The sequence below is a fragment of the Hippocampus bargibanti genome, linkage group LG15 (assembly GCF_051943395.1).
Source record: "Hippocampus bargibanti isolate YZ-2025 linkage group LG15, ASM5194339v1, whole genome shotgun sequence".
Lineage (NCBI taxonomy): Eukaryota > Metazoa > Chordata > Actinopteri > Syngnathiformes > Syngnathidae > Hippocampus > Hippocampus bargibanti.
The window spans coordinates 7630923-7644045 of record NC_142748.1 but is presented as its reverse complement, the minus strand read 5'-3'; the positions used below and the strand labels follow the sequence as shown (position 1 = coordinate 7644045).

General features: G+C 42.1%; 2 protein-coding genes across 2 annotated transcripts; both read right to left on the bottom strand.

Moving 5' to 3' along the window:
* Positions 1 to 150: 150 nt before the first annotated feature.
* pyyb (peptide YYb) lies at positions 151 to 3292 on the bottom strand. Its single transcript, XM_089014899.1, has 4 exons — positions 1767 to 3292; positions 1494 to 1688; positions 686 to 766; positions 151 to 416 (listed from the first exon to the last, which is right to left on the bottom strand). The coding sequence occupies exons 1-4, from the start codon at positions 1910 to 1912 to the stop codon at positions 392 to 394; spliced, it is 447 nt and encodes a 148-aa protein (XP_088871025.1). The 5' UTR covers positions 1913 to 3292; the 3' UTR covers positions 151 to 391.
* Positions 3293 to 3643: 351 nt separating this feature from the next.
* On the bottom strand, positions 3644 to 13034 carry tut1 (terminal uridylyl transferase 1, U6 snRNA-specific). Its single transcript, XM_089014898.1, has 10 exons — positions 12765 to 13034; positions 12253 to 12443; positions 11947 to 12153; positions 11712 to 11826; positions 11502 to 11626; positions 11200 to 11432; positions 11000 to 11109; positions 10807 to 10929; positions 10513 to 10605; positions 3644 to 7982 (listed from the first exon to the last, which is right to left on the bottom strand). The coding sequence occupies exons 1-10, from the start codon at positions 12838 to 12840 to the stop codon at positions 6934 to 6936; spliced, it is 2322 nt and encodes a 773-aa protein (XP_088871024.1). The 5' UTR covers positions 12841 to 13034; the 3' UTR covers positions 3644 to 6933.
* Between the last annotated feature and the right edge of the window lie 89 nt (positions 13035 to 13123).

The following is a 13123-nucleotide window of genomic DNA, read 5'->3' as shown; positions in this document are numbered from 1 at the left end:
TCTAGTGGGGGGAACCGACATTACACCCAAAACGATAATTAATTGTGTAATACTTTTCGGGCCACATTTGATTTTTATTAGTATTTTTTCTAAAACAATAATTAAACAACATATCCCTCATCCCACAATAAAAATGCATTGACACGACACTTTTTATGCCATTATTTCCTTTATTGCAAAGTCAAGTTTCCTCATACAAATTATTTACACTGTCGCCCAGAAAACTAAGGTGTACAAAGAGAAGCAATGCAGACAAAACAAAACGAGAAACATGCTTAGATCTTGGGAAATTGAAACAGAATATTTTAGTCGTGGGTTGACCCTCCAGGAAATCTCAGCGTTTGATTGTTGTTGGATTGCTTTAGGAGGACGGGGTCACCTCTTGGGACGATTACCAACCGCTGTTATAGTCCAAACTGTAAAATAAGAGACATAAGCATTTATTCCTTTTTGTAACCAGTGTTGGGCGCCTGGGCGTTCAGATGTGCATTTTTTCCCCGTTGTCTGGAAAAAAAAAGAAACCATAAAGTAGGCTAGATGAATGCAATAGCGTTGTAAAAAAATGGTTACAAATTTGCAATGAACCATAATACCACAGCAAGACAGTATGCAGAAATTACATTGCCTGAAATTTACATCATACTTGTTGGAATTTTCCCAAAGCGTCGTTAGCTTGATTTCTCACCGTGGTTCAGAATCTTGGCTCGGCTCTGCGCCGTACAACAGCCACGCCATGACCTGCTCGGGGGATGACCTCTTCCCATATCTACATGACGAGACATAAGACACAGTTGAGTTGTTTTTTTTTAATTCATTTTAATTCACCGCTTGTCTCACCGAGTCACCAGGAACCTCTTGAGATCAATACTGAAGAGGAAAAAGCTGCGTGACCAAACCAGTCTCGTGTAATTACACAGCAGGAGGATAAATAATGTAGCATGTACCAAATAACCTCCCCCTACCCCCCCTCCAAATTGTGTACTCGTGCGACCAGTTTCCCGCTTTATTACTCGGAGGGGTGACGCAATGTTTGGCACCAGCTGAAATGTGAGATTTTTGCATTTAACCTTTTGGATGCAGGCGCAAATGGCTCCTATGAGATGTCAATATGAGGAAGCCACGACACGACATCAGTCAATAATCGTCGTGGTACTCTCAAAGGGAGATGAACGTGATGCATTTGGTTATTTTTGATGGATGAAATTCATTTTCAACATTGTATAATAAAATCTTGCCTTTTTTCTTTTTTTACTATGTGTCTCTGTGGGATATTTATTGTCAAAAAAATAAAGTGCAACTATTTCCAGTACACTTGGGAAGGCTACCCAATAACTCTGAAAACAGAAGGGGGAAATATACATTTGCATGAAAGCCAATAAAAAAAAAGTGAGTCTGGGAATGAATATTGAGACATTTTGTCTCTTTTAAGACATCCAAATCCCATCTGATCAAATTTCACAAGAAATCATACAAAAGGAAGTACAAACGGTCACCTCTGTCTGGTGATGAGGTTGACATAATGCCTGACGGCGGCCTGGTATTTGGCCCAATCCTCCGGGGAGGCGTTGCTACCCGGGCTCTCGGGTTTGGGAGGGTACGCGTCGGCTAGGTTGCCCCAAAACGCCAGCAAGCACAAGAGGAGAGCGGCTAACATCATGCACGGTTTCAACATGCTGGATGGAAAGAACCTTAAAATAGAAATAAGGCACATGTTATTTTTCTTGAGAAAACATAGAATTCATTCTGAAAGTAAATCAAAAACGTACTTTTTTTTTCTTAAGTTGGAGGGGACGAAGTCTTCTAGAGGTTGGTGATGATGCCGCTGGTGGTGGTACCCTGACTTTCTCCTCTCCTCCGCTTGCCGCCTTTTATAGTGAGGCGTGCATACCTGATGCGTGCTGCTGACTAACATCAAACCACACCTCTCACTTTGCCGCTACTCCGGCATCCGGGAACAAAGTCACGCATCGGTGCATCGCGCAGCTTGGGAGCATTAATTCATTAAGGATTGTGGGTTTAACTTCATCATTAAAAAAAAGAAGTCTTTTGATATATTTTGGTGTCTTTACTCAGCTAGATAAGAGGCTCAACATAACTCATTCACTGCCAGATGATATGCAAAAATGTGTCCACGCCAGTACTAGGGTTTTTGTCATTGTCACTCAAATTCCAGGACCCACAGAATATTGAGTTTTAGGACTACATAATTATTTAATACATCATTAGAAACCTTAGACGCTCTTCTTTCGTCAGAAAAAAAACAAGTTAATTCCTAAATTCTATGGGTCTGGAGTTATGTGAACTTGAAATGAGGGCGGCTGTCCAAAATACAATGCAATATTGGTTTATAAAGCGCTTTAACAACAGCTGAAGCTGAACATGGAAAAAATGGAAATGCTGCCCCCTTGTGGAAGGGAAAAACATTGCCAGAGGTCTGGCCAGCGCCTTATCGGCACAAGAAAAAACAAAACCCTAACAAATGGCACTCTACGTCATATTCCCAAATAAATGTGACTTGCAGTGAATGAGTTAAACATCAATTTGCAAATTTGGGCGGGCAATTAATCCTGTGATATATAGATTTTATATATTTTTTTAAAGGCAAAAGCAAATATTAGCATCAAAATAATGCTTTGGAACTATGTTGAAGTGAAGAGGAGCTCCATCTTGCCCGGTCTTCATTATTAAATGGCATTTTTTCCACGCATTATTTCAAAGTCTCAAAAAGGCTTGGAGAGTACTCGTGGTTTCAACCAACACACACTAACACTAAAATAAAAGCCAAGCTGCACTTAACGTTATGCGGGTGTTTGTCTGTTTGCCTTCAAGGCAGCGATAGCGATGCACAATTGCGCACCTCTATCCATTATTTGCTTTGCTTTTTTATTGCTCTGCGATATTTTTCCCGCACAAGTCTTGCGGGATCCAACACAAAAGTTGGCGTAAAAATAAATTAATAAATACAGGTAACATCCGAGTTACGACCACCTGTACTTACGACCACCTGTACTTACGACCACGCCCGCCAGACCTTTTTTTTATTTGACGCCTGGCACCGTCACGCGCAAGCAGCCGGCAACGCGTACTACAATTTTGGCCAGCCAGCATGTCACACACTTGCACAGCAATGCACTCAATACAGTAGTTATACAGTGCAGCTACCATCGTGGTAGTACTTTACACTGCTTTTTTTTTAAGTGTGACATTTAGAAATGAACTGCATAGTAAACAGTTTTGTAGACATTACAGGTACAGTTATACAGTAATAAAAATCGACAATATGAAACTTAAAATGATAAAAATGATACTAAACGTGATCTTTGCTCATATAATAGTATTCAATAGAAAATGTTGCTTAAAAACAACAGATTGATATCGCATATTATCCTGCCGTGTAAACGTCACGTCGGCCATTTTGAACGGATTTCGAATTACGACTGTTTGACTTACGACCGTTTTGTCCAAACCGAACCTGGTTGTAACTCAGATGTTACCTGTACATAAATAAAACGGCCGTTAGCGGCATTGCAATAACAATGGGGCTTGTTTTTGTGGTGAGAAGTCGGGCTAGGAAGGGTCAAATCATGTCGCAACAATTCGGTCAAGATATGCGAGGGCCTCATTTTATCGATTAAAAAAAAAAGCTATTTTAAAGCAACACCCACTATGATTCTTACATCAAAATAAAGCTTTTTCCCCCCATAAATAGCATGTAAAATGAGATTTGTAAGGTTGCGGTGAGTCAGACTCATGCCTGGTACATGTCCTGGGGGAGTCCCATGAGACGTGGTGATAGTTCCACAGTCACGAGCTGTTTATAGAATAGAATAGTGAGGGAGGGGAAGACAAAAAATGTTGTCCCCAGGCCCTTGTCAAAAACAACTTGATTTGGGCATAAATCCCAACCGATGGTCTCCGCGGACCCCCCTGCGACCAATAAACAAGCACGAGCGGGCCGTAAAAGACGGTAAGTGGATTCGAAGATTGCTCTGACTGACTATCTCTTAACAATTATTGTGCAATCATTCAAATACGCTCATAAGCAAACACACAAAAATGAGCCAGATTGAATTGAAAATTCTAAATTATTATTATTATTTTTTTTTTTTTAAACGCAGACTTTGAAGCAAGCGCCGTAAAATTTTCCAAGCCCTGTCGGTGGCTTTTCCGGAACATTTTAATTCTACCTCAGCAATCAACATTTCTCCGGTGCCATAAAAGTCAATGGGAAGAAACAACGATGTGCAACAGGACAAACTCATTAGCCGTTCAAGTGTGAACAGCCAAAGATAACAGAATAAACCACTACGATTAAAGTTTTTTGTTTTTGTTTTCACAGGCCGCTAGCTAGCGCTTACTTAAAAAACCCTCCTGTAGAGAATAGGAAGCAAACTTGACTTTATCTCAAAACTCCTTGAGCAACTTTGTGACGCTTTAAAAGCACTATTTGCCATATAAAAGCACTATTTGCCCAGTTTGCACACACGGGTGCAATCTCCGGGGTGGGAAAATGCGACTCCTTCCTGCAAAAGGTGTGCAAAAGGGGATTTTTTTCCAGTCTTATCTGTCAGTGAGCCATTAATATGAACAAAGTGCTTTTCAGTCTGCTATATGGATGAACACTGCGCACATAATGTTGATTTGCAGATTTAAATTGACAAAGGAGCGTAGGCGCTACTACGCGCCGCTTAATATTTGCTTTGTACTTGCCGTGTGTGATTTTTTTTATACTCCTCATCTCGCATGATTCCCTTTCACGGTGATATTTGTCAATTTATTTATCCTCAGGGAGGTGAGGATGAGATAGCAAGCTGTAACATTAGTGAAATTAGCTTAGCATTAGCCGAGAAATTCCTGAGGATGGGGAACAATTTGAGAATCCCGCGGTTATGATTACTATTATTATTTTTTGGAGTGATCACAACTTTTCAAAAATATATATCCTTATCCATTCCGTTGCTCCGTAGAGCCCCGTTTGTTTAGCGGGGTCATCGCAAGACAAACCGGGGGGACCGGTGATCATTCATCACCGTCGATGCGGCCTAAATGGATCATCTAAGCATCATTGTGGCGTGAGCCACGGAGGAAAAGCTCATCATATTTCCTCAGGCTGATATATTATGAGCATGGGCTATTTACTGGCATAAACAGTGACTGTAGACGTCAGTTGTTTTCTCAAATCGCAGCGTCTCGTGCGATTCACGTGTCCCATAGGGGTGCGGCGGCTACTCTAGCTTGCGCTTTTTTTCCGCGCAGAACAATTTGTCTTTGGTTGAAAGCAAGAGTGGCGGGGGCCCAACGTACTGATGCTTTTATGAGCTGGCCGGGCAGCTTCGGGGGGGTAACTCTGATAGATGACGAAGGGCTGATTCGATTTGGATGGTGGGCTTCTCAATTCAGGACGCTTTTTATGATTCTGAGTGGATTGGAGGAAGGAAGGAGTTGGGATTGACTTTCAATTGCTACGCGATCATCCTGTTAGCATTATTTTTGGAGTCCCTTGACAAACTACTTAATTTTGGTTCGTTTGTCACAAATTCACCAAAAGTACATTTTTGGGCATGTTTTGCAAGATGCCACAAGAGGGCGACAAAGTTCTTGTTAATGGGAGCAATGTAATTGATGAATTTTTGACCCATATTGAGATCCAAAGTCATATTTTGAACAAAAACAAACCATTTGTGACCTCTGTTTTCAAAATAAAACAGCTGCGATAGTCAATCGCACAATAAATCTCAATAGGGACGGAACGCTTACGTACAAAAGGAGAAAAAGGGTCGGGGTTACCTGTCAGAAGCATCTGTCACTTCTGTTGCGCGGATTAACATTGGCGGTTAAAATCCGCTTCCTTTTTTTTGGTGGGCGGGGGGCACCTGTAGCAAACACTGAGATATCAATCATTTTGACTCTCTGGCTTGGAGCTGCGAGGGTGTAAGACTGCTCATGTATCAATCTTGGCTTTAGAAGAAAGCTAAAGAAAAAGCTAATATCGGAGTCGCCGGAAGCGGTGATGTTAGAAATATCAACATTGCAATCCATTGCACTTAATTCCCATCGCGGACGCAATTTAAATTCCCAAATGTAAATAATAATTTAAAAAAAACAGTGGCTTTCCCAAATGCCATGTTAGCATCTCGGCGATATCGCCGCATGCCTGAGATGAATGACGTTAATCAGTACGGTCTCAATCGCTCACCTGGAGCAATAAAAACGTCTGCATGAGTCAGTCGCAATTACTTTCATTTGTCTGTCTTGCATTAGCTGCAAACAGAGACCTTGCAATTAAAATTATAAAAAAAAAGACTCAACATCGCAGGAGTAATACTAGTGGGCCTCAATCTGGAGTACATATGCACCTATTAGCTAGCAACCACTCATTTGACGACAATGAGGTTAAAATCTTAGCGAAAGAAAATGGATGGTTTAAAAGGGGAGTAAAAGAAGCTATTTTTATAAAACAACAAAACCCTTCACTAAATCGCCATGGTGGTGTGCGGTTTAATTTGCATCTTGCTTACAACAAACTTCTGAGATCGTTACCACATAGGCTTAGTCATGCTGATGATACCAGAGCAAATGGGGCAATCAGGTCAGTCGTACACCATAATCAGTCAGGACAATAGAAGTAATCAGTGTAGCCTCAGGAAAGTGTCCTCTGCTCCCCCCAACCTTAGAACAGAGATCTGTCACAGCAGAAGTCTGGCACAACCACCCATGGACAATAGGGGTGTATATATATATATATATATAGGGCCAGAGCTCCCAGCAAAATTTTAGTCCGCTGACGAAGCTCTTCGGATGAGGAGCGAAAAGTACAGATGATGGCTGAAGAAACCGTTTCCTTGATGGATCACTTCTGTACGACTGAGCCTAGACAGACGTATGTGTGAGAGGCGGAGCTCTTCCGAATGTTCGTTCTAGAAACTCCAAATATTATAGCGACGTCCCATTTTCTGCGCCGCCTGCTTCTTTCTCCAGCGACGACTCCACCATCTTGGGTAGGAAAGCCTCCAGGAAATGACCAAAGTCCTGAAAAACGGCGGCCTGCTCGCCGCACGGCTCCAACTTCAACTCGACCTTGGCGCTCTCAGCCTCAGCCACCAGGCGGGCGCTAACCTTGAAATCAAGCGGCTCCTTGAGCTGCTCTTCTTTCTCCATGATGCGATCTGTGACTCGGGTTTCCATTTCCACGCAGCTGCCCTCGGGCTGTTGGTCAGCTTCTTTGACGACGAGCTCACGCCTGACTTTCCTTCTGCCGGCCCACACGGGGTATTTCTGCACCCACAACCAGTGGGGGGGATCCCGCTTGTCCCTTTTGGACATCCGCGCCTTTTTTCCTTGAGGGGAAAGGGACACGTCACTGTCGGAGAGTCGCCGCTTGGTGCCCGCGGGGACCCGGTTGGTCGGGGAATCCGTAGAGTCGTTCATTGACGTGTTGAAGGGATCCGAGCCGGTCTCCGTTTCAGCGGGCGGATTTTCCAGGAGGCCAAAACCAGAGGAGAACACGAGGTGGCACCCGAGAACGCTTTGGAAGACTCGCTCCGCGGAACAGCACACCGATGAAAAACCCTCCGCTGCCGTCCGCGGTTGACCGCGGATCGGAATGTCGATGGTCAACTCGTCCGCTTTGGTTTGCGAGCCTCCGCCGTTGGGGGTGAACAAACGCACCAGCCCCCAGGACTTCCCTTTGGTGGACTTGCGCAGGTACTGGAGGCTGCGGCAGTACTTCTCGGCATCCTGACACGCCTTCTGGAAGCATTTCTGAGAGCGCTCCGTCAGGTTTGCCGCCACGTTGTGGGACAGCTCGAAGGGGTCCAAAACATTGAGGGGGCCCAGTCGAGGTCCGCTCGGGTTCTCCTCCTTATTGTCATTGCGACAAACAAAGTCCGTAATTGGGATGGGATGCCCCTCCCTCAGAGATATGACGCTATTTGTAAAATCAAACTTGGCATAGAAGGAGAAGAAACCAGCCAAAAGGGTGCCTGGTGGAAATAGATTTCATTTCAGGGGCGGAACGAATTTGGAAAATCATTCAACTGAAATTTAGTTTCCACTCAACATTGGGATTGTGATTTGAAAAGCGGTACAAATAAGTACCGTCATATTTTTATTTGCAGAAAATAAATGAGGAAGTTTCTGTGGCATTTCTCGGCTGCCAACACAAGATTGCGTCAGAATGACTGCAGGCATACAAACTACTTTTTATAATCGTTTCTTTGTTCATAAATACAGATAACATCCGGTTTAGCACCGAGTTCCTTTCTACCTCAGAGTTTTCCAACCAAACGGTCGTAAGTCAAAATCCATTCAAAATGTTGAATAGAGACTCGGAGGCGAAAAGAATGTCTTCTTCCTTCGTTTCTTCCTTTCTTTTTCTTTGAGACCTTGAGAGTTTTGAAAGGCACTTACTTCCTCCTCCTTTTCTTCATTTTCTTCCTCCTCCTTCTCTTCTTCCTTTTCTTCCTCCTCCTTTTCTTCATTTTCTTCGTCTTCCTTTTCTTCCTCCTCCTTTTCTTCATTTTCTTCGTCTTCCTTTTCTTCCTCCTCCTATTCTTCATTTTCTTCCTCCCTTTCTTCATATTCTTCCTCCTCCTTTTCTTCATTTTCTTCTTCCTTTTCTTCTTCCTCCTCATTTTCTTCCTTTTCTTCTTCCTTCTTCCTTTTCTTCCTCCTCCTTTTCTTCTTCCTTCTTCCTTTTCTTCCTCCTCCTTTTCTTCATTTTCTTCCTCCTCCTATTCTTCATTTTCTTCCTCCCTTTCTTCATATTCTTCCTCCTCCTTTTCTTCATTTTCTTCCTCCCTTTCTTCATATTCTTCCTCCTCCTTTTCTTCATTTTCTTCTTCCTTTTCTTCATTTTCTTCTTCCTCCTCATTTTCTTCCTTTTCTTCTTCCTTCTTCCTTTTCTTCCTCCTCCTTTTCTTCTTCCTTCTTCCTTTTCTTCCTCCTCCTTTTCTTCTTCCTTCTTCCTTTTCTTCCTCCTCCTTTTCTTCATATTCTTCCTCCTCCTATTCTTCATTTTTTTCCTCCCTTTCTTCATATTCTTCCTCCTCCTTTTCTTCTTCCTTCTTTTTTTTCTTCCTCCTCCTTTTCTTCATTTTCTTCCTCCTTCTATTCTTCATTTTCTTCCTCCCTTTCTTCATATTCTTCCTCCTCCTTTTCTTCATTTTCTTCTTCCTTTTCTTCATTTTCTTCCTCCTCCTATTCTTCATTTTTTTCCTTCTTTTCTTCTTCCTTTTCTTACTCCTCATTTTCTTCCTTTTCTTACTCCTCATTTTCTTCATTTTCTTCCTCCTCCTTTTCTTCATTTTCTTCCTCTTCTTCTTCTTCTTCTTCCTTTTCTTCCTCCTCCTTTTCTTCATTTTCTTCCTCTTCTTCTTCTTCCTTTTCTTCCTCCTCCTTTTCATCAGAATCATCTTTATTGCCAAGTATGTAGAACACGCAAGGAATTTGTTTCCGGTAGAACATGCTGAGTTCAAAGTTAATGGCTTGGGGGAAGAAGCTGTTCTTCATTTTCTCCTTACTTTTCTTCCTTTCTTTGAGACCTAAAGAGTTTTGAAAGGCACTTATAAATGTCTTTTTCTTCATTTTGTTCCTTTGCTTCCTCTTCTTCTTCCTTCTCTTCATTTTCTTCTTCATTTGCTTCCTCCTCCTTTTCTACATTTTCTTCCTCCTCCTTCCTTTTCTTCCTTTCTTTGAGACCTAGAGTTTTGAAAGGCACTTATAAATGTCTTTCTTCTTCCTTTTCTTTTCCCTCCTTTTCTTCTTCTTCTTCCTTTGAGAACTTGAGTTTTGAAAAGCACTTATAAATGTCATTTTCTTCTTCCTTTTTTCTTTTCTTTGAGACCTTGAGTTTTGAAAGGCACTTATAAATGTAGTTTTCTTCTTCCTTTGAGACCCCGAGTTTTGAAAGGCACTTATAAATGTCTTATTCTTCTTCCTTTTCTTTTTCTTCCTCTTCTTCTTTTTCTTCTTCTTTCTCTTTTTCTTCTTATTATTACTATTATTATTATTACTATTATTAGTATAAAACTAATAGAAATGCGGGATGAGATTTTATTTACAATAAAAATGTCTTCCAAAAATCAAAATTTAGGATGATGGTATTGAAGATTAAATCAAGGAAGAAATGACCATATTTTCTGGAATGTAAGGCGCACCTTCAACGAATGACATATTTTAAAACCTTTTCCATACATTATATGGGGCACTTCCAATGAATGAAACGTTTCCCATACATCATGAGGCACATGGTCAGCTTTTGAAAAAAAAAAGAAATCTTGTCTTTTAGGTGCGCCTTATCATCCAGAAAATACGCTAATTTGTATTTCAATAAATCATGTTTATTAAGTCCCTATTATTAAGCTTTATTAAACATTTATAAATGAGATGTATTGCTATTATTATTATTTAGCGCACTTCAACTAGGGAGAGTGACGTTCGAGAAAAAAATAAATAAAGCAACTCTGGTCACTCTTATCTGAAAATAATAAAATACCAAATGGACAGACTTACACAGATCTTGGGTGTTTCCACTGGGGGGCACGGCGATGGGTTGACTGGGGAAGGTGCAGTCCCACCCGTCAATCACACACTCTTCTTCCTCACCTGCAAGTTTGACAGTCAAACTCATATTTCCGAATCCGTTTCAATTTCACTCGTCGGAAATATTTATGAGACTTATTGTTTTGGTCCATTTGTAATCTGTTTGCATCCTGAAATACGGGAAACGCAAGTGGTCTCACCATGACGACAACTTTGTAGCATTGGCATGATCAGCTCACTATTTGGCAGAGAGTCGACACTTACACGCCAAGTCTTTGAGGCGGTCCACGGTGGGGAGAACGGGAGGCTCACAATTTTGCAAGAAGAAGAGGACGAGCAGCGTCAGAGCGTAGTTGTTGAGCAGCGGGCCAGCACCACTGGGGTTACCTTGTGTATCACGGGGGATAATTATTTTACAGGGTTGAGCATGTTCCTTCTCACCGATTGCAAATTTTACCTGCTAGTTGCTTCTGTTTGGCCCAGCAGCGTATGGTGTACACCAAAGGCCTCAATCTGTCTTCTATCCCTGAACATAGTTGAAGAAAGCGAGTGTTCCTCACGGCCAGTCTGTGGAGGCAAAAATCGCTTTTAAAACCAAAGTATGAAAAATTGGGGTAGAAAATAAATAACATTGATAAAAAAATCATACAAACGAACCTGTTGTTGACGGTGATGTCACCCTGGAGGTTGAGCTCGCGGTGATGAAATTTCACCACCGGGAGGCGGGCACTGGCGACCACGTGGACTTTGTGCACGCTGGGGACGCAGCGCCTCAGGATGGCCGCCACCAGGTCCAGAATTTCAGCCGGAGAGGCTGTGGACAGGTCGATGTCAGACAGGATGGAGTCCTCTGAGCGGCCGTCGTCTGACAGGCACTCGGCTGCTTGAGGCTAGAGTGACAGAAATGATTCTTAATCCAACAATATTTCACTCCCCAAATATTTTGGATCAGCACGAACCTCTGATGTGCTCCTAGCACGGGCCTGAAAGACCTTGGTGTTCTCCAAGTCCAGAACCAAGTCCAGGTCACATGAATGAATACCAAAGGTGTTGACGGAGGACCCGAACGGCAGAATTTGGCTGTCTGTAAGATACACACGAATAAATGTGGAAGTTGGCTCTTGAATAAAGTGTCTTTTTTTGTTTTCAAGTGGAGGGCTTGCGCATACCTGGAAAAAATTCCACAAAGACCTCCTGCAAAAGTTGCACCAGCAAATTTCGAGCCTTCTTCTCATGATCTCCAAGCTGGAAGCGCTTCTCAATGTATTGCATCTGAGCATTAACCTGAAAAAAAACAACAACAACAACAACAACATATAAACGGCGAATGCAGATAACCCTAAAATAGAACAGATATGAAATGAGTTCAAGTCCAAAATCACTATGCATCATATCATGACTCACACAAGGCAGCTGACAGAGTTGTGGTTTTAGGTGCTCCAGAACTTGCTGCAGGTTCTGTAGGTCACACTTCTGTTTGGGGATGTACTTGAATTCCTTCTTCTCCCGGGGTTTGACACGCAGATTGAGTCCTTTCATTTTGTGTTCGACACAGGATAAAGCCGCTTGAATGCTCTCCGTCTGGCTGAACTGCACAATGGCAAATACGCCCTGGAGATGCAAAGCCACAACAGCAGTGCCTGATTTTAGGATGTTAAAAAAATGGAAAGAGTATTGAACTCAATAGTATATTCAAGACTGACACTAGACCTTATCTTTGTCCATGATCACATCGGAAACTGTCCCAAATTGCTGGAAGTAGTCAGCCAGCTCATCCTGCGAAGTGTCTGACTTGATGCCGCTGACAAACACACTGTGCTCCTCCTGGGTCTTCCTGGTGCTTCGTACTTTACTTAACGTTTGGTGCTTTCGCCCTTTGACGTGCTGATCCACGCTGGACTCTAAAGCCACCATTAGAAATACAAGAGAAAATAACAAAAACAGAATACATTGCAACGAGGCTTACACGTATGAAAAGACCTTGTAGTTCTGGATTCAAGGCGTATGTTTATGACTGTGGTTACATGACATAATTTAGAACCATTTTGTTGTTGTTGCTTCATTCAGATACACCAAAAGTGAAGTTTATGAATCACATTGCTAACCGTGTACACGACCCGGCCTTTTGTGGATATGTAGTATACAATGTGAAAAAAAACAAGACTCGGTGTTTATATTAATATAGACTGTTAAGAGTGTAAAACACGAAGGTGGTTACTTACGGTTTGGTAAATTGACCTTACACAGGACACATTGGAAACCTTTCGGTCTCGTTTTTATGTCACTTTCAGCTTCCATGACGACAAAAATAAATGAAAGAAAATTGAACAATAAGTTTAATATGAAAAACGATCTAAAGTAAAAGCGCCGTCCACCACGCGTTCCTCAAATCTCCCTCCAACGTGAAGCAAACGTCGGTTCCGGGTCCGGCTCAAAAATGCGTCCGTGTTGTTCAACATCTCTTTTAAATGGTTCCGTAGTTATAATTAAGAGTGTCAGGATCAAAAAAGACAATTTAAAACACAACTCCTAAAGACGGGAAAAATGTATTAAACGTGTGGCTTGTACGTTTTCATAAACG